The following is a 22037-nucleotide window of genomic DNA, read 5'->3' as shown; positions in this document are numbered from 1 at the left end:
ATATATATATATATATATATATATATATATGTAAAGTTTCAATTTAAGTTTCAACTGATGTCTTCGTAAAATTTTTTGATAAATATAATGACACACTCGAAGTGATAAAATCTATAATTATCATGAAATCGATCAATAGCTATAAGAACGCTTTTTTTAAAAATATCTTACGTGCAACGGAAGCTACACTTTTTTTCATTTGCTTGTGAAGTAAAATTTTTAAATACATCGATAGAGAGTTGTATAATTGATCAAGTCTGTGAAAATAAAACAAAATTGTTATGAGAAAACGGCATTTATTGAAAACTGGATATTAAAATTCTCACTGCAGTGTCGATTCTGAAAGCTACAAAGCCTATGGAACTATCTTAATTTAAGAAATTTTTCAGTCCGTAATTGCAAATATTTGTGTTTGTTGTTTTTTTTAAGGAGTTTTCTTAGCGTAATGACAGAAAACAGTAAATTTCTTTTACAAAAAAAAAAATTTAAAATGTATTCAACTCAAACTTCTTTCCTTATTTATCAACCTTTAAATTTAGTTTAAGCAATTTCCGTGATCTTATGAGTCTTTATAAGACTTACGCCAAGAAAACCTTATTCTCAGTATTTTTCCTAAGACTCTATCAACAAATAATAAAAGCTAAATAAACTAATTTTATTGCTGTTGTTGTCGTACACCATTAAGACAAGAGGTTCGACTGTTCTTGTGTACCAGTGGCGCCACCTGTGACCAAGATAGACTTCTGTCACACCCATATGTCACACCCGTTTATAGGGCGGACCTATTTATACATCCATTCATTCCTCTACACATCGTTATTTCGACCTGAACCAGAAAACGATTAATCTCCAATTCAGTACCCCCAGAGGTAAAATTTGCTATGGGAACATGGTGGACTTTGTGACCAGACGGATTTAACGTATACCCGTCACCATTTACTTCACAGGGAGTCGATTGGCTCGACTCGATTGGCTGGACTCGAACTCCCGCTCTCACGATCGTGAGTCCAGCGATTTTCAAACCAGGCTATCCCGGCTCTAGACTAACTTTCAACTTAACAAATTTAAAAATATGTTCATTTTACCGATATTAGAACATTTAATGATAGTAGAAAATCGATTACTTTCAACTTTTCTTTATTTTACTTTTGTAAAATAAATATTTCAACATCAGAATGTAAGTACAGATTTCCAAGAAATAAATTTTACGGCAATAAGACGATTATAGAAATGTTAATGGCTATTTTAATTTTTGATGTACAAATCAACAACAAAAAAACTTACTTGCCATGGAAACTCTCCTCTAGAAGCCAACCGTCCACCAACAATCCTTATGCTGTCTGTAGAATTTCCATATCTAGTGACTCCGCAGCCTAAAAGAGAGGCTTTTCTTTATAAGAAAAGGAAAAAAAGCAAAAGTAATCTGCAGCATTTATCTAGAAGTTAAATCAAAATGAAGAGGCGGCAATTCTGTGCATAAAATATTGAGGTACACGAAGAAAAAAATTCTGGTAAAATTACCATATTGTATGGTAATGATATTTCCAGTAAAAAAATTTAAATATATATATATATAGATAGATAGATAGATAGATAGATAGATAGATAGATAGATAAATATAATTCGCGCTAATAAAACCAAAATCTATGGTATTTAAAACAATCATTTGGTAATTTTTTCTGTTCATATGGTAACGGTTTACCGGGTTTAAGGTTTTCAAAAATATAATTTTTATTACTACACATTTAGTAAAAAATACAAAACTGAAAAGTAAATGCTTTTTATGCCGTTTTCTAAGATATCATGTTGAAATTACCCACATTTTACCACATTTACCAAATTTTATCACATTCTTTCATTGAAACATAGTTAATGCTACTTTGACAGTCAATGACAATGCATAAAAGTAATTTTATGTTTAATATGTGAAGGTAAAAATATAAATCGGTGACCCATTTAAAGTGTAAATATTTCTTCTTCACATCTTATATTTCTACCTTCACATCTTAACATAATGGCCATTACCTAAGAACTCTCAGTTGCAAATATATTATTGAAGTCAATCAAAGTCTATATCCAAAGTTAGTCAATCCATTCCAACCATTTAAATTCCTTCCATTGAACCAAAGTCTATACTGCTTTGACAATCAGCGATAATATTTTGTCGGTTTACAACCATGTCGCCCAAATAAGGGACTTATAGCTCGTTGTTTCTCAATTGTGATTTGGGAAATTGTGATTTTGCAGAACTATGTGCTCATGCATGTACTTTTTTTTTCTCCTTAACATTCGTCTAAATTGAGCAATCATTTCTAAATTACTTCAAATTTACACGTAATGTCGTCAGAAATAGTCAGTCTAAATTTATTCTTGCAGAAACACGGAGACCAGCTTAACTATTTGATTTACCGTCATATAGTTGTCATGCTACTTAAATTATGATGACAACGTTAGTTTCAGGGGAAGAAAGGAAAAACTATATTAATTTCAATTCAGTGTTCCAAATATATTTTAAAATATGTTCCTTCGATCATATTGAAAAATATTACTATATTAATTGCATTAATGTATAGCACAATCGATGTAAGTGCATATACTAAGGATTTAACAATAAGGGCTGTTTTCTTAAATTCAGTTATAGTTTAAAGTACACAAACAAAATTTCCAATCATTATTTTACAAAATTTCATTTAGAAAATACAGACAAAAGCAAATTTGGAAATAAACTTTACTTGTCATACTGAAAATTTAAAAATATCGCGAAGATTTGTTTTGCACAAATCATTCCTCAATTTTTAAAGCTTATGATCACTGTTAGGAATAATGTATAAAATATTTGACAGGTTGAATAATTTATATTAGTCATTAGTTCTAATATTTAACAAGTTATAAACTTTATTTGTGTGACAAAACTTTCCAACTGTCTTATAAAGTCTTAACGTATTTTTCTCGAAAGAGCAACATTTTATATCATTTTCTATGCTATTTTAAGAATCGAAGTACGTTGAATTGACTGATATCATCAATATATGTTTGTTCCTTTTACTTCGATTCCAACTTCGCTTCTTCAAATGGTGTAGAAGTCGTATGAAAAGTATAAAATAATTGTAATAGCGCTGAATGAATTTTATTTTAAAGCATACAAAATTTGAAATGAAATTTAATAGACACTTAATGAGTAACAACGTTAATGCCGTGAACTGAATTTTGCTTTAAAGTAAAAAAATGTTTACTTATTAAGATTATGCTAATAATTATTTTTCTTTTTTCTAAATAAAAATGTTTTTAAAGTAATAATTTTATTATTTGTTAGAAATTTATTTCATTGAAACTAATTTCCAAAAAATTATTTGTATCAAGGCCTTACTATATTTGAAGAACCAATCAAACCACTGTTCGAACCCATAAATTATAGGTCGATGTAAAGTCTTTTTTTTCTTTAGAAAAATATGTTAAAAATACAGGTTGACATCACAAAGTTCATTTTCTGTTGATCTTTAATTTAGTAATAACTGAACTAATTAATGACTTAAACTCAATTTTATTTATTAGTAAGAAAATTGTTACCTATTAAGATCATGTTAGTAATAATTTTTTTTAAAAAAAAGGAAGAATATTTATGAAGTATTACTTTTTTTTCTATTTCTTAGAAATTTATTTCCTTAAAACTAATTTTAAGCGAACCAATTATATCAAATACCTAATTACACTTGAAGACAAAACCCATTCTCATTAAAAACCCATAAATTACAGGCAGGAGTAAATTCTTATTTTTTAAAGAAAATTATGTTAAAAAATCACATCACAAAGTTAATTTTTCTGCTGCTTTTTAATTTAATAATAAAATTATGCAAAACAAAATAACGCGTCTCGAAATAAGTAAACTATTTGCTGTCTCTTTATGGTAATATTGGAGTAATTTTAAACGTGATACTCACTTTGTGCTGCAATTTCCGTAATAATCAAAAGAAGGATGCCTATAGTAAACTCTATTAGATGAGCCATATTATTAACAGATGAAGTTAGAATGAGTAGACTATCATCCTAAGTCTTCTTTTATGTATCCACTCCCCCCACCTTTCCTATTTTTTACTAACAAGAAACCGGCTTAGAAACACAAACCGCAAACGCTCGAACGGACAACGATCTTACGTTGTTATTGTAAAAAATACTTGACAGGTCGAACATCTTAACGTGATAGATAAGAAAAACTAGAAGTTTAAAACTAAACTTTGATTCTGTATTTTAAAAGTAAATATTTAAGCAATTAAAAAATTTAAACTCTAAATCAAATAATAATATCAAATAATAACATGAATTTTATGGCCCTTTCACCTCTTAAATGTGATCGCTTCCCTCCAATATTTTTTTTTTGTTGAATTAAAATGCTTTTTGCATCAAAATTAATAATTGTATCCCTATTTATCAACGTACGCAAGTTCCGTATAATTTATAATGATACTTTCCTAAAATTGGCTGACTACAAATTTATTGAGTCTGCGATTTTTTATTTTCTTTTTAATATTTTGACTCGTTGGAGAGCTTTTAATTCTGGACATAGCTCAAAATGCGTATTTTAAAAAATGGATATAGCTTTAAAAACGTATTTAAGCAAATGGACATAGCTCAAAATGCGCATTTCAGAAAATGGACATGGTTCGAAATGCGTATTACGAAAATGGGCACTGCGAAAAATAAAGTACACCTTTTCAATGTTCAACCCAAATTTAACAAACTTTTTTAAACACTAAGCATTATCATTACGGGGCAAAGTCTAGGACTTCTGGGTCAGGGTGGCTGGTCGTTGTATATCATATATAACATTCGGGTCGGGGTCAGGGGGTACGTTGTATATCATATGTAACATTTCAGGCAATCTCTTCTGATTCAAAACTCTAAACGATAAAATAGTTTTTTTTAATCTAAATTCCTACAACGTAAATTTACTATCACTATTATTAATTTATAGGATCCGTGCCAACCTTGTAAAAACTTTTGAAAGAAAACTTTAAAAACAGACCAATTTAAAATTTTTTATGTTCTTAGTGATTTATGCCAGTTGCCTCCTACGTACTACTTTTCTTAAAGAACCACTTTCAGTCATGTCCATTTTCCTAAATACGTATTTTGAGATGTGTTCATTTTTCTTCAACATGTACTTTGAGCTGTGTCTATTTTCTAAAACGCATATTTTGAACTATGTCCATTTTTTTTAATATGCTTTTTGAATTGTGTTCATTTTTTTGAACACGCATTTTAGGCTATGTCCATTTTTTAAAATACGCATTTTGATAATGCTCGTGTTCTTAATGCGTTTTTTTGAGCTATGTTCAGAATAAAAAACTCACAGACGTGTAAACAAATTTAGAAAAACTCTCTGTCGCAAAAATATGCATATCACGCATTTATTTAAATATCCAAACCAAATTCAAACCTTTTTTAAAGTTGAAATTTCAATTTTACAACATGCCTCGAAGAACTTAGCTGTCTGATATTGAGAAACATCAAATAACAGCACTTAGGAACATGAGGGAAGGATATAAGTATACTACATTTCTAAAAAGATAAATCACTCTTTTGATACAGTTCTAAATATTTTGACCAAACAGTGCAATTATGGGTAGAAGTTCAGGATGGCCTGGCAAGTTTTCTCTTAGGGAAGAAAGAAAAACTATTGGAACAATATATAAGTCGATATCTGCTAATGAAGTCCGAACAGAACTACACTTTGATGTTTAATACGTCTTAGGGAAATAAATCGAAGAATAGTATTTTCTAAAATACAGAGTGTTCCGAGTCAGAAACCACATCCTAAGTTGCAATCATAAGCTGCAAGCATTATAAGTTGCAAGATTAAACTTTCGTCCAAAAAACATTAACATAGATTGGTCACTTGTAAGTATCAATATATCATTTGTTATAGCAATGAAAATATTATTCTCAAAATAATATACAGTGAAACCTCTCGGAAGCGACGACTCTCTGTTCCGCAGAACGGTCGTTAATGGACGTTGGTCGTTCTTAGGGGTTATATTCATTGACTTCAAATTGTTATCGAAGGTACAGGACTTTTCGTAAGCAATTTTAATTTTACTTAGTGTCATTTTTTTGGTGCGAGAATGCCACTAGTGTTGGCGTAATCAAAACCGGATTGATGAATAAAATTTAGCGTCAATAAAATTGATCTTTACTGATATAATTATGAGTAAAAACATATTTACCAATTATTGTACCAATTAAAAGTATTTATGCTAGTTGACTATTTACCAATTAAAACTATTTACTAATTACTTATTTACGAATTAAGACTATTTTAAATAATAAAAAACAATTATGTTTTTCGTTTACATTTGCATTTAATTTTATATCATATATTATTGCATTTAATTTTATTTTATTACTAATTTTTAAATTAGTTAGCTTTAAAAAATGAAACTAGGTTTGTTTATTTGAGATGCTTAGTTTTTTTAAATAACCTTTTTTTTTTAATTTAACTTTCAACTCTGAAAATAAATCATTAATAACATCGTCTTTAGTACACTTTGACTGCAACATGAAGTTATTTATGTCTTTAAAAAATCGTCAGAAAAAGTTCTCTATATAAAAGCTGCTCACAAATATTTAGAATACATTTTAATCTACTTATTTGTTTTGCTAATAATTTTTATTTTGATATTTTTTCGTGTTACCTTATTTGACCCTTTACGCATTTGATGCAGAGGTTCGCCCGGTCACTGGGAGAGAATTTGGTGGTCTCTCCTAAAGGTTTTCTTCAACACCAAGTCAGTGGGAAAAATTCCGTACCCCCCAAAAGTGGTCGCAAATAGAGGAAGTCGCTACAAAGAGGTGGTCTTTCCTGAAGGCTTCACTGAATTTTATAACAGTTTATTTTAAATGACGAAACAAGGCTTAATTTAGATGACTAAGACAGATATTCATACTAGTTGAATTTGCAAAAAAAGAAATATTTTCCAAAAAGGAAATTTTCCGGTGGAAGGATGATGCTTTAGGAACGTACAGTAAACGAATTAAAATTAATTTAACCTTTACTTCCCATAAAATGAATAGCAAGGACTATCAAATAGTTCAACAGGACAGTCATGCTCCATTTTTAAGAAGTTATAGAAAATCTAAACTTGTTTTCCAACAAGATAACGCATCCATATGCTTTAATGCAAGCACTAGTGGCTAGCTCAAGTGAAATAAAATAGAAGTTATGAATTGGCCAGCTTTCTCCCTTGACCTAAATCCAATGGTAAACCTTTGGAAAATTTAGGTGAAAAAAATTATGCGAAAAGCTGGTAATACAATAACATGAATGAAAAGCAACTAGCAATGCAGAATGGCTACTAGCTTGAAGTGAAACAGCTTTAGAAAACCTAACAGGGCTTTCTGAAAAAATGCCGAATAGATTAACTAATAATTTTATTAACTCGTAATTTTATTGAAATTTGTCCGCTAAAAAAGATCTAAAAATAACTGTGGACCTTTGAAGTCTGTTAAGAAACTTATGCTAAAAACACATGCAAAATCATTTATACATTACGAATTTGTTTGGATTCACTAGATAATTCTTTTAAAATACATGAGGCTTAACAGCAGTTACAGAAAAACCGAAACCAAAATCTTTGCCCCCTTTCTTAAAAACACATTTTGAGCTATACCAGTTTTTTCAAATGTAAGTCCAATTATTTTTATTAAATATACTTTTGTTTATTATATGTTTATTATATGTTTATTAGCTATATGTTATTAGCCATATGTTTATTAGCTTTAAAATGTTAGTAAATTTTCCTTTAAATAATTCCATAATGTGTTTTACGTCTGTATTAAATCCACTCCGATTCATAATCTAAGTTCGAGATAAGAAATATCGAACACTAGCTCTGTTTTGTTTTGTTTTTCTATTATACTCTTTCATCATTTAATTTAACGACTCAAAACTGCAGTAGCTCAAAACTGGGGAAGCTCAAAACTGCTTCAAATTCATATGCAATCGAACCCAGATCCATCTGTTTCCGAATCTTTAGTTTTTTGGTATTGTATTATCTTACTTTAACGCTGTATTCACCAACGGGACATTTAAGTCCCACCAATAATATTTCCATATAGCATTGAAACGGAACAAAATATCCATTGAGACATGTCTGTCCCTGTGATATGGCTTTCCAGTTGAATGTACGATTATTTAAAGTTAAACATCCTCAATGCAACCCCTAACGAAAAAATAAGTTGTTTTTGAGGATGTTTTGAAGTTGACAGATGTAAAATAATACACCTGAGGCAGAAAATGAGGTTATATTTTGCACCAAAAATAACCTCATTAATAAACTTCAATTTCAACCTCCTTTGCATCTCATAAAATCAACCTCTTGTACAACTCAGAAATCATTTTAATTTAGATCGGATGAAATTATTCACACCTCGAATATACTCATTCGCTTGAAGTGTAGGAAAAAAAATCCGTACACCTCAAAGACAACTTCCCTAAGCTGGTTGCTCTGAAATACATTTCCATCAACCTCAAAACAACTTCACCTTAATTATGCACCTTGGGAGGTTAATCTTTTAAGGTTGTTTTGATTTTCCATTCAAAGAATTTGATTAATTCGCATGAAAAAAATAAAAAAAGTAATGCAGTTTGTTGCTTTCAAAAATAAAAAAAAATATTAGTAGTATTTATTGATTTGAACAAATTCTAACGTTTTGACATCTTTTCTTTTTCTATTGACGGTGACGGTATTTTTATTTTTGACGATCAAGGGAAAAAAATGCCAGTTCAGTGAACTAAAATTAGAATCTGAGTTGAATGGTGTTTTGAATCGTTCGATTCGAAGCACACGATTCACCATTGATTCTTTGAGGTTATTCGAATCAGTAATTTAAATTATTTGATTCGAATTAAGATTTGAATAACTTGAATTGAATCGTAATTGAAATCCCTTGATTCAAAACACTGAACCGAATCACTGGATTATAATCACTTGTTTCGAACAGTGATTATAATCAATTGATTTGAATTGTGATTTAAGTAAAGAGATAGGAATCGAGGATTCTCCATTAATTCGTTGAGCCATGTGATTAAAATCAGTTATCTGAATCACTTTATTCGAATCACTGATACGAATCGATTGATTCTATAAGTGATTCGATCATATCCAATTCACTGATTCGAATAATTTGAATCGATTAATTCGAAGAACTGAATTGAATTTTTGATCCGATTCGAAGCTGATTTCCACTTATTTCGAAGAGTAATTTGATTTAGTGGTCTGAATCGCTTGATTGAAAAGTGATTCAAATCCTCAGAAACTCTGATCCTTATACATGTCCAAATAGTTTTTGAATCACTTGATTCAAATTATTCATCCGAATCACCTGATTCAAAACACTGATCTGAATCTCTGCTCTTAATCACTTCATTCGAACCAGTGATTTGAATCACTTGATAAGAATAGTGATTTGAATGTTTTGATTCGAATCATTCAACCGAATCACTTAATTTGAACCACTCGACTGAATCACTTGATTCAAATAACTGATTTTATTTACTGATCCAAATCCCTTGATTCCAATTGTGATTTGAATAAGTAGATCGCAATAGTGACTTAAATCACTTGATTCGAATCACAGAAATCTATATTTATTCGGTGATTAAAATCAACTATCCGAATCACTGGTCAGAATCGCTTTATTCAAATAGTGATTTGAAATATTTGATTCGACCTCATTTATCTGAATCATAATTGGAATCAATTTATTCGAAGAGATGATATGAATCATTTCATTCAAAATAATAAACTGAAATAACTAGATTCAAATCAATGATCCAAATTGCTTGATTTGATTCAGTGATCTAACACTCTTTATTTCGCGAGAGTGATAACCTGAGTGATCTGAATCACTCGATTGGAACAGTTATTGGAATCACTTAATTTGAATCCTTGATTGAATCACTGATGCTTCTGACGATGCTCAAGAATCATTCGAATTGGAGATTTCTACCAATCCATCTAAAATAGGTTTTAAATTGCATGGATGTTCTTTCTTTTTCAATCGATTTGGGTCTCTTGACTTAATTGTTTTAATTCATTTTTACCAACCTTTTACTTTCCTGTTTCTTTCACTATATCTATGTTTTCAGATAATCGAAAAAATTGCTTTTAAAATCACCACCTTGGTATTTGGTGCTAACTATTGCGCCACTTGATACACCTTAATTAGGGCAATGGAAATATTTTAGATTCATTTATTTGCTTTTTTATTTATTGAAATATTAAAAATATGTTCAATATGTTAATTTTTGGATTATTGTTATTTTATTGTGTTTCTAAGTACTATGAAAAGTTTCTACTGAACAAATTTCTTTTGCGATCAATCTGCAACAGATTTAATTCTTGATGATGATTCTTCTTGGGAGAGGTTTTAAATCACAAAACCACCTCTTGGCTGCACCACTGGATTGATTCGTAAATGTATAAGAAATGGTGTGAATTGACATCTAAAAAAACAACGATTTAAGTTGAAATAAACTAAATTTCTTCAACTCACATGGTATCCAGCCTCATAAATTGAAGATTCTGTTGCTAGGTCCAGGGCATTATTTCGTTTATGCCTCTCGCGTTCCAGTCTCAGTATTTTTCTAACTACGTATGTGATATGCATAAGAGCATACTCTGGGCTATTTCAGCCAAATTATACATATCGTGCATAAAAAATGATATATGATGTCTTTGTTGAAAGTGTAGACTGCGATTAATGCAGCAATGAGTATTTTTGAAGTAATTTTCCAAATGAGCTGATTTATACTTTTATTATTATTTTGCGATGAGGCTTTAGTACACAGTTCTAAAATCACATCCTTGCAAACTTAGAAATTATAAAAGAGAATTCAAGAATAGCTATGTAACTGCCTCGATGAACTTGTGATTCTTCTTGCCGCTTGAGCCGAATTAGAAATTTTTCCTAAGATTTTCTTTTCTAGAGTTTAAATCTCATAACTTAAAAATTTTAAAGACATTTTTAACATACTGAACTATTCGATAGAAAGATAGATGAAGAAAAATGTTTACTTTCTGAAATTTCTTAAGCCATAAAAACCTTTTAACACTTTCATCGCAGAAATGGCACTTCTTTGCCTCACTCGCGGAGCTAAAAGCTTTATCGCAGTGCTAAAATTTAAACAAAATGCAAATTCCCTTAACTTGTTTATTTTACTTTCAAATATAATGATCAATTGCAATTAATTACACCCTTCACTTTAATGACTTATTAATGTTTAAAGGTCCCGCAGTGGACTGATCATTAATACACGGTTCCCAGCAGATCACCGAAGTCAAGCATCACTGTCTGCAGTCAGTGTGCCAGTGGATGTTCAGTGGGTGACCACTTGGATCAGTCTGCGTAGGGACCGAGGGTGATCGGTATGGGTCCTCGTTAAACTGTTCTACCGTAAAGTGCTCGACTTCGCGTGCAGGTCGTCGGGCTACCGAAGCAGGGGTGCCATCCCCTCTGCAGAGGATCAAAATTGTGATAGCATGTCTTCGGATCATCCTCAGGGTTGTTTCCCAGACCGTCGCCAATAGCCCATTGTGCAGCTCTAGTGCGACGTAAATAAACTACAACAACAACAATAATGTTTAAAGACATATTAATAAAATAAAAATAATATTGCAAAAGCTCTAGAAATTATTCTGTAGTATCGTCTTGTAGAAATGATGTGAAGACAAAATATTATGGATTAGAATGCGAGCAAAAATGTTGATAAATAAGTCGTTGAATACTCTGCAATAATGAAAAAACTTGTGGGTAGAGGACGAATTATCTCATCCCAAGCACACAGTTAATATTCCGAGAAATAATAATAGCTAATATTCGAATATAAGTAAGTTAATATTCGAGATGTCTCGTTAATCGCAATGTAAGAATTAATAGATCATCAGATGGTAGAACGTTAAACATTTAGTGTAGAAAAAGTAATTATATTGTTATTCTGAATTGGCGTCCAATAATTGGTGTTGGTGTGTGTGGTGTTGTTAATTTACGTCCCACTAGAGCTGCACAATGGGCTATTGGCGACGGTCTGGGAAACATCCCGGAGGATGATCCGAAGACATGCCATCACAATTTTGATCCTCTGCAGAGGGGATGGCACCCCCGCTTCGGTAGCCCGACGACCTGCGCGCGAAGTCGAGCACTTCACGGTAGCACAGTTTAACGAGGACCAATACCGCACACCCTCGGTCCCTACGCAGACTGATCCAAGTGGTCACCCACCCACACACTGACCTAAGCCAGTGATGCTTGACTTCGGTGATCTGCTGGGAACCGTGTCTTAACGATCAGTCCACCGCGGGACTCCAATAATTGGAAGGTTTTGAATTCATAAAACAATCGTCAAAATATTATAAATGAGTTTTGCTTTGATACCATCCAACCCCATTATTTTTGTTATCAAGGACAAAAATAAAAACCGAGCGAAAAAAAATTTCAATAAGCAAATTTATTTCAGATTCTATATACGTTTCTCTTCTTTTCAGCATAGTTGCCAAGTTTGTTTAAACACTTAACATACCTTACAGCTAGATTTAGAATACCCTCTTCCGTTAACCAAGAGGTCATTGTTGTAGTAATTGCCACCAAAATGATGTTTGAAATATCGGAAAAACACTCAGCGCAGGTTCTGGGCTGTAGAGCGGGAAAGTTCAAAACTTCCCAACCAAAAGAGTCCAATAAAGCTGGGATCTGAGCTGCAGAGAGAGTCATTGTCATAGAGGAGCTAACTTCCCTGTCAGCATGGAAGGGAATTTTGCTACTTCACAAATCTGCCATTTATGACCAATCATCAATCAGGACCATGTAGCAGACAGGTTTCTTGCCGACTAAAAACACATATCTGATGGTGAGCGATTTGTTAAATTTGAACATTTTAGAGACACAGAACTGACCATACAGTTTACCTACACAGCTGGAACTGAGCACAGTTATTCCCAAGGAACGCAGGAATTTAGCTTTTAATTGCTTTACTTCAGGAACCTTATTAAGTCAATCGTCTAGAGCAGTGTTCCCCAACCTTTTTATCACCGCGGACCTGTCAACGTTTGATAATTTTACCGCGGCCCGCTGGGGGTGGGGGCGTTGAGTTTTTATATTTTAGATTATTTTGATTTATTAACTTTAATTTAATTATATTTAAACATGCCATCAAAATAAAATACAGTTACACCAAAAAAATAAAGTGATTTAACATTTTAAATTACTAGAACGTTAAATCAATGAGAACCCTGCAATGCAATGAGACGGTTCCATCTGGGGTAATCGGAGCCAATGATACATTACAAACATTAAAAAATTTATGTCACTACCTTCGTGGGCCCCCCTTTTTTTTTTAAATAAATAAAATTTTAATGGAACACAGATATTTTTAATTTTTGATGTAAACCTAGGAACTTAAATCAGGGTTCATACTCTTTCTAAGAAAGTAAATTTCAGGAGTTTCTAAGGAGTTTTTCAGGAGTACAATACAATAAATTCAGGAAGTGAGAGGGAAAATTATATACTTAGTATAATTTTAATATAGCTATTTATAAAATTAAATTTATAACATTAAAAAAAAAAAAAGCACAAAATAGTAAATTAATAAAAAAAGTATCTTAAAATTTTATTTATTTTAAACACTTTTTAAAGTCATATGTCTTATTCAGTTCTTCTTCACATATTTTAAGCTCAGACATATTTTCCTTACCATGACGCCTTAAGGCATTTGCTTTTGAAATTAATGAGAGATCACATTTTTTTCTGCCTGATCAGAATAATGATCTGAAGTTTTATTAAGTTCTTGAATATCATCCTCCATATGTTTCTTTTTCTTCTTTAAATTATCAACATTTTCTGCTAAGAGCTTTCTTTTTTCACCCTTAGCTTTATTAGTTGTAATTACTTCCTCTTCTTCCAAATGTGCAAGATATCTTTGACGTGCAACTGTAGCTGAAACAATGAGTTCTTTTGAAATAATGACTTTTTCAAGTCCATCAACAAATCGTAGATGGTCATCAATTATTCTTTTAGCCACAATTGTTTGGTTTGGCAGATTTTCAACCGATAGACCAAAACCCTCTCTCAACAGTTGCCTGGCCATGAGAAAGCAGAAGTAGAGGTTTAATTATGTTCCACAAATTGGGATATTGTGAACTTGACAAAAACTCGCAGTAAAACACATCTAGTCAATCTATGCTAGGATCAAAATTATCGCCGATGCAGTGCCTAAATTTTGTTCTAGTATCCATGCTGTTAAAATCTTCAACAAATTTAACATATTCCTTCAGAATGCTATCACAATCTTCTTCTTTTACTCTNTTAAAATAATTGTAAGGTAAATTTTACCCTATTATTAAAAATATTTACGTAATCATTTATATTTCAAACTAAATATTAAATATGTTATGCTACGAAAGTAGGAAATCCAAAGCAAGCTACTGGAGGTTAACTTAAACGGAATTCTTGCTATGTTTTCAATTATGCTAAGGTTAATTTGAAATTCTTTTACAGGGTTCATACTCTTTCTAAGAAAGTAAATTTCAGGAGTAACTAAGGAGTTTTTCAGGAGTACAATACAATAAATTCAGGAAGTGAGAGGGAAAATTGTTTTCTTTTCATTCTTCAAAATTTTCTTCTTTATCAGCTCTTCTCTGGCAACAAAGCCAACATCAATTTTGGTTGCCTCTTTACAAATTTCTTTATCTTCGAGATTTATACTTAAAACATTGTATTAAGTGTAAATCGATTACGATGCTGGAAGCTTCTCTTCTTTTATAAATCTGTTCAGCACATCTTTCAATAGCAAGTTGAGATCACCATTTAAAAATGGTAACATGGGTTTATCAGTTTGATACAATTTTAAGAAAGGTTCAACATCTTTCACAACAGGTAAAATGAAATTACATTTGGCAATAAACAGTTCATCTTTAACCATGTCCTATAAGATTGTATACGATTTATTGTTTGGCCGAGAAAACTTTTTGTTTTCTATCTCCTTCAAATAAGTTTTAACATCAGGCAAAATTTCTAAAAGTCAAACTAAAACTTTTTCATTCTCCACCCACCTGTGCTTGCAAAATTTTAAAGGGAATTTTACAAATTCAGGATTTACAGATTCAAAATCTTCTCTTCGGGCAGGAGAGTCTTTAAAAAATTGGTAAACAGATGATGCAGCATGCTCTACTTTTGGAAAAGCAACAGAGCAACCACCCCTAAAGGTATTATGCACTATGTGCAGTCCACATGAACTTACATTCAAGAGACTCGCATTGTGTTCATTCTTCATTTTTTCCATCATTATGCCTAGCACTTTTAGGTTGACATTCGGGCCATCCATAGATAATAATAAACTTTTAGTGTTTATGCACAAGCATTTCTCAGTTATTTTTTCAAATAAAAGTTCAGATGTAACATGGCCTAGAAAGTCTGAAGAATAGTAGCGCATATTTATTTGGTTACCATCCTAAAATGTTACATGACAATCCAGTTTTTGAATTGATTAACATCATTTAGACTTTCATCAAAAAGCAGTACATAATTGGTTTCCTCTTTCACTATTCACTTAAGTAGAGACAAAAAATATGGCGCAATACCAAAAACTGAGAGGTAGGTAGTTTTTTATTCCACCACAACTGAAATTGCTTGCTGTCTCGCTATCAGAAAACATAGCTTTAAAAAGAAAATTCGCATGTTCACAAGATTTGTAGGAATAATGTGAGCTTAAAACCTTTAAAGTCCATAAAATTTCAGCTTTTGTAGTGAGGCTATTCAAATGAATTGCTCGATTCAAATTTTAAACCGGCACAGGAACAACACTTAGCAGCCAATCTTTATACAGTTCACCTGCTAGCCAGGGACGAAAGGGATGGGAAGACGGGAGGAATGATTAACTATTTTCTCCGTTTAAGAACCGTTTTTTATTTTTGTTAAAAAATTTTCAAGAGATAAAATGCAATTTTCAGGAGTTAAAATGCCAATTTCAGGAGTTATAAGGGCCCTTAGAAAAAAAAAGCTAATTTCAGGAGTTTTTCAGGAATTTCAGGAGGAGTATGAACCCTGTTAAATTCAGTTTCTATGAAATGGGCAGCCCAGTAACATTTGACCGGGGGTTAGGGAACACTGGTCTAGAGAATTCAAGTTTCATGCATAAACCAATAACTAAATTACACTCAAGTTTTTTGTCATTTATAATCACCAACAACAGTGAATGTGGCTTTGTAAATTTTCTCAGCAATTAATAAATGTTTATTCTTAAAATTTGATTATCTGTTTTATTAAGCAATGAACCTTTTTGAATAGAGAAAAATTACAAGAGTTTTAAAATTGGTAATGAATTTTAAAAAAAAAAAACTATTTAAATGTTTTTATAGCCAAAATTACAACCCAATAACCCAGTAGGAGATTTTGAGGGTTCATTTGTTTGAGAAATATATGATTGAGGTCATCAGTATAAGTGGGAGAAATTTATAAACAGGAAGCAGCATACTCTTTGTGCTGTGGTATATGACAATGAAAGATTTTTGATTTGACTTAACACATTGTTTTCTAAGTGAAAAATTTACTGTATTTAACTGCAATTGTAAAAAAAAATCATAGAAAATAGTGAATATGATAATATCTAAGACACAAAAGTATTATTTTCAACAAAAACTTTATTATATTTAATAATATAATAAATTCTCACAAATATATTTATATGTATATATATACATTGAACATATATAAATCTCACATTTCAAAAATCCCACTAAAAGGAGCCAGCCTTTTCTTTCATGGAATAAAGTTACACATTTAATACTTATTGGTCATTTAAAAAGCTAAAGTGGAAGAGCCACTCAGTAAAAAGTGGTATTCTGTAATAAACTATAAAGATGTAAAAGGTAAAATTTCATTGTATAGTCATATTAAAAAAGTTAAATACATATACAAATATACAAAAATAAATATTTGCCACAAATTTTTAGCAACCACTTTTTGACCACCATTAAGTTGAAGAATTTAAAAACAATAAACTTTAACTTCCAGAGAAACTAGTTATAAAATTTATGAGAATCAATTTCTTAATCGACCAAACTTTGTAAATCTCCAATAACTGAAAACTAAATCATTTATAGAATCTGTATTTTAGAATTCATAATTCTGTTAAAATATGTTATCGACAGATTTTGATTTATCACATAAATTAATATTACATATTTAAGTGTTTATAAATCTTTAGAATGAGAATGAGCCATAGCTATAGAAAGGCACTGTACCCATTGTTCAGTGTTTTTACTGTCTTTAGCTTTTAAAACAAAAGTTTTCTCATTAGTGAAGATTTCAAAAGCTTTAGGGATGTTTCGACCCCTACTACTGATGGCTCGAACACTTCGAATTTGACTAATATCAATTGGTTGAACTTCTTTTTCATCTTGCTGCAAGAAAAGAAAACAATAGATGTAAACCTAAGTAGAATACAATGTTAAATAGTTTTTCCAAAAACTCATTCTGAAAATTTCACTATAAATGTTTCAAAAAATGCATTTGATTTTTTTTCTTACAGATTTCAATATTAAATGTATAAAGTAATCTAGAATATCATTTTTCTAACTGATGTAATGATATAAAGGGCAAAAGATTTAACTTTTAAACATAAAGGAGAATAAATGTTAGCAGAAATTTGCTTAAGTTACATTTGTTTCGAGTTCTTTTCTCAACTTTGAAGTTTAATAATATAAAATAAAAAATACTATCACATGTACTCTCTCAGAATCCCATGAAGAGAATGTCTCCATCAGTTATCCATTTGCATATTATATTCAACTAGTAGTGAATATCAAAGGTTTATTTGTTTAGTAGTTGTCTATTCAGAAATTATTCTCTATACAGTATATGAACTGGTAGTCTGTTTAGATCTACTCCCTAATAGAAAAGATGGATATCCAGAGTTCCCACTCTTTTAACAAAGCAAAAATTAAGCACTTTTAAGGACTTTTTTTGAAAAATTAAGGACCTTAAAAATAGTATAAGTATTTATCATCGACTTATTATTTTTGAAAACCTGGGTCAGGTTTTTTTAAAACATTTTCAGATTGTTAAGGATTAACGACATCTATGAATATACATCTGTATTCCCTTTTTAATCACTTCATTGAAATTGAATTGTAAAATTAGGAGCAGATATTAAAATTTGCATTTTTTTTCATACATTAAAAAAAAGAGAAAATAAATAAATTTGAAATAAGGAAAGTACTATATGTCGCTACTAGACATGCATCACAAATTCAGCTGTGGGTCAATTTTGGTAAATATTCAGTTATGCCAAAAAGAAAAAATACATTTCTATTAACAAAATGTTTCATTTAAAAGGGTATCCATTAAAAAAATTAACACTAAGAAGTTGAATTAGAGTTATGCATGAGAGAAGTCCTATTTCAAGTAAAAACGGGTCATACTAATATCTAATCACCTGAAATCCTTCCACTTTTTTTCAATTAGGCTTAACTTAATATATATATCTTTTCAAATTCATTGCCATAAATATTTTTAAGAAAATTTTTATACAAAAAAATTACAATTATGTTTAAGATTTATAATTTTCAAATATATATGTTCTTTACCAGTTCTCGGGGGAAACATATAAATGAAAGGGTTTAAAATGATTTTCCAAAGGTATCAACACATTCCTATGACCAGAAAATTGGTAAGGTTACTTAATTAACAAATATTGATAAATTATTTTTTTCATTATCATTTATAGATATTTACTTGTAATATTTCTTTATCATCCACTATCATTCTTAATATTATTCTCTTAGAATCATTTGATATTTTATTTTTATCGTGAAGTAATAATTTTGGAAAAAATTTATTCAAAACTTTATGAAAAACATATTGAAAACAGTATGTAAGCATTTTGGAATTATTACTCAACAGCAAATGTGTCATATTTACTTTTATGAGCTTTACAATTATTTCCAACCAAAACTGAAATTAGGAATTAACGTTACATATTATTAACTGATATTAGGAATACTAAACAATCTGACGAAAAATATATACTAATTTTAAAGCAACCAAAAATTAAATAGAAATTAAAAATAAANGTAAAATGCTGAATAAATTCAAATTCTCTATCAATTTGCAGTGTGTTTTTTATTCAATTATAAAAGACTATAAGCAACAGTTCTGTTGGAAATTTTTCTAATACGTGTTAGTACATGTTGGTGATTTAAGTATTTTCTCTCTCAGAATCACAACACTCATTAGCTTAACTCAGTGCATTTATCATTTCCACAAAAATATTCCCACTGAAGACTACATACCTATTTTCAAATAATTATGTACAGAAAGACAGTAAAGAATTTTAAAGAATTGATAGAGTACTGTGCATTTTTTAATAGTTTTGCATAATTTCTGATATTATTTTATGGATCCAAAATTATTGACGTCATTATATCCAAAAGAAACATTGCTAACTAAAATAATATACTTAAATATATTTATAGCATTCTGCCAAACAAGACTTTCTTTTCCTCCCTTAAATCCAGAGTCCCATAAAATGCAGAATTGTTTAAAGTAGGTTCTACAGTTTATACATGTAAAACATTTTCTTCTAAATTAAGTGCTATAACACTAAGGCCTCAAAAAAATGAAATGAAAAATAGGAGTAGTTACCTCTATGACAGGCTGAGTATCTTGAAGAAAACCACGTGCTCTGTCTGGATGATTACAAAGGAAGCACCCCCAAATATTTAGAGGTCCATTGTATTCAAAAACATCAAAAAATCTAGCAGTTCTTAATTCATTGATTAAGGTATCTTGATCCTAAAAATGAACAGTCTTTAAGTCACTTAAAATATAACATTATGCATTTGAGTATCAGGGAAAGCAACTTAAAAAATATTAAATGGAATCCTCTATCATATCTCATTGATATCTTTAAACTTACACATTTGATTTCCATTTAGTTTTAAAGAGGTTATAGATAATCAAACTCTCCACAATATGAAGCAAAAAAATATTATTCTAAATTTAAAATTTTATAAGCTTCTTCAAAACTAATATTTTTGTTGAAAAATATAAAAGGGTTGCCACTCAAATCTGGAAAAAAAAATTCTCCTTGTTTTCCCTGTACATATAATACACAATATATTAAGAGGAAACAACAATTACTGTGCTCTTGTTTGAGCTATTTTGGGTTAACTATATTTATAAGTTTTAATTGCAGGAAAAACAGCTGAACATACTTAAATAATGCTGTAGCAAATGAAATAGTTTAGTATAGCTGAAATATCATGCTTAAATATCCCACAGATTACGCTTTGAGTGGTTACCATTTTTTAAAAGACAAAAATAAGAAACAAAATTCCTTGTATTTTCCCAGTGAGTAAAGAAAAAATCAAAATTCCCTGCATTTTCCCTGTTATTTTTAATTTCTCTGTATTTTCCAGGTTTTTCCTGTTCTCCCTGTGGAGTGGCAACCCTCTATAAGTGAATGGAATTTTGAAGATTATAGAAAATTCAAAAAGATATAATAAAAAATTTCTACACTAATAGAAGAGAATTACATTATCTATATCTAATAAAAACTAATAGAAAATCGTATAAGTAGTTGGAAATATAAACAGACTGAGGTTAAAAAATTACTCCCACAAAATCAAGAAGTTAGAAGACTTTCAAGTTCAAGCTTTGCTGCAGGGTTATACTGGGAATAGGGGGGTCAAGAAAGGCGCTTGAATAAAGAGATCTTAAAAAATTGAACTATTTTTAGTTTCACTGAAATGTTAAATAACTGATACAAACTTCAATATTCTGTAACTTGATTAAGAAAATTTATTTTGAATTTCAAATGATCCTCGACAGATTAAATATTTCCTTTTAATTGTCCTTGTAAAAATAAATAAATGTTTTTTTTTAGAAAATTGAATTTATTATTACAAATTATAGAATTGCTTTTGTAGGTTCTAAACAGCATTAACTATTAAATGCATAGCAGGGAACAAATGAAAAATTTTGTTTCATGATTTGTGAATACTAAGTTGAAACATCATCTTGCATTGAAATATTGTTTCTTCTATTTTTTGAGGGATACCCCTAAACATAAACACTTATTGTAAGTGGCCTCAAGCTATTAACCCAAGCTATTATTATTATGTTTGCACTATGCGGACATGTAATAATGTAAATAGTGACATGTTTCAGGTCTTCAAGCCTGAGTTATTATATAAAATTCTTAAAAATATTTTATTCATAAGGATAAGAAAATAAATTACAAGAAATGTTAGAACACATCTCTATACAATACATTTTTCCAATGTGCTTTTAATTTTAAAGAATATGAACTTCCAGGGTTCATATTCATTTAAAATTAAACCAGTTTCAAGAAGGGTCTACCGTAGTAGCTGGTCAGTAGCAAAATATTCATAAAAAAGGTCCAACTGCAACCTACAAATAGCACAAGTTAAAATAAATTAGTACTTACACTTCCACGATAAGATAAATGGCCAGCTGATAATGTGAAATAGCGTGTCCTCCAACGACGGAAGATTTTCCATTTTCCTTTTTTCTCTTTTAGTTGACCCTGGAAAATGAATAATCATGCCATAATCAAAAAGTAGAAACCAGAAAAATAATTACAAAAAACTTATATATACAAAGAAGAGAAATAAATGCTTTTAATATCAAAGTTTATTCAATAAAAAGTTTTTCAACAAGGAAATATATGCTTTTATACAAAGAAAACTTTACGAAATGCTTCTCCAAAGAGTACATTAAAATTCTTTTGAAATATTTTTATAATATTAACAAGAAAATTAACAAGAACAATTTAACAAGAAAATAAACAATAGAAGATCAAATGCATAGATACAAAAATATTTTTCTAGAAACATAAATATTAACCTTAATATTTTATTTAAAAGGACACCGAAAAAATAATGTATGTAAATATATATATATATATATATATATATTAGCTATTTATATACCAATTTCGGGTTTACGACTATCAATGTTCAAC

General features: G+C 30.1%; 3 protein-coding genes across 6 annotated transcripts in view; all 3 read right to left on the bottom strand.

Moving 5' to 3' along the window:
- Positions 1-4077, bottom strand: part of LOC107438527 (trypsin-1) — a 16804-nt gene extending 12727 nt beyond the window's left edge. The window contains exons 1-2 of the mRNA XM_016050835.2: positions 3940-4077; positions 1285-1373 (exon numbers count right to left, since the gene is read on the bottom strand). Of these exons, the coding sequence (XP_015906321.1) occupies positions 1285-1373; positions 3940-4006 (156 nt within the window). The 5' untranslated portion in view covers positions 4007-4077. The remainder of the gene's footprint in view (positions 1-1284; positions 1374-3939) is intronic.
- LOC107450407 (uncharacterized) overlaps positions 1-22037 on the bottom strand; it is a 477566-nt gene that overhangs the window by 433721 nt on the left and 21808 nt on the right. The window lies entirely within an intron of this gene.
- LOC107438525 (ventricular zone expressed PH domain-containing protein melted) overlaps positions 16842-22037 on the bottom strand; it is a 54852-nt gene continuing 49656 nt past the window's right edge. For 3 of the 4 annotated variants that reach the window (XM_016050834.3, XM_043040636.2, XM_071187300.1), the window contains 2 exons: positions 21501-21599; positions 17103-17451 (listed from right to left, as the gene is read on the bottom strand). In XM_016050834.3, coding sequence (XP_015906320.1) covers positions 17242-17451; positions 21501-21599 — 309 coding nt within the window. In that variant the 3' untranslated portion in view covers positions 17103-17241. Of the gene's footprint in view, positions 17452-21500; positions 21600-22037 lie in introns of all 4 variants that reach the window. The other variant, XM_016050831.3, reaches the window with a different exon arrangement.

This window comes from Parasteatoda tepidariorum, chromosome X1 (genome assembly GCF_043381705.1).
Source record: "Parasteatoda tepidariorum isolate YZ-2023 chromosome X1, CAS_Ptep_4.0, whole genome shotgun sequence".
NCBI classification, from domain to species: Eukaryota; Metazoa; Arthropoda; class Arachnida; order Araneae; family Theridiidae; genus Parasteatoda; species Parasteatoda tepidariorum.
This window is presented reverse-complemented; position numbering and strand designations above follow the sequence as displayed.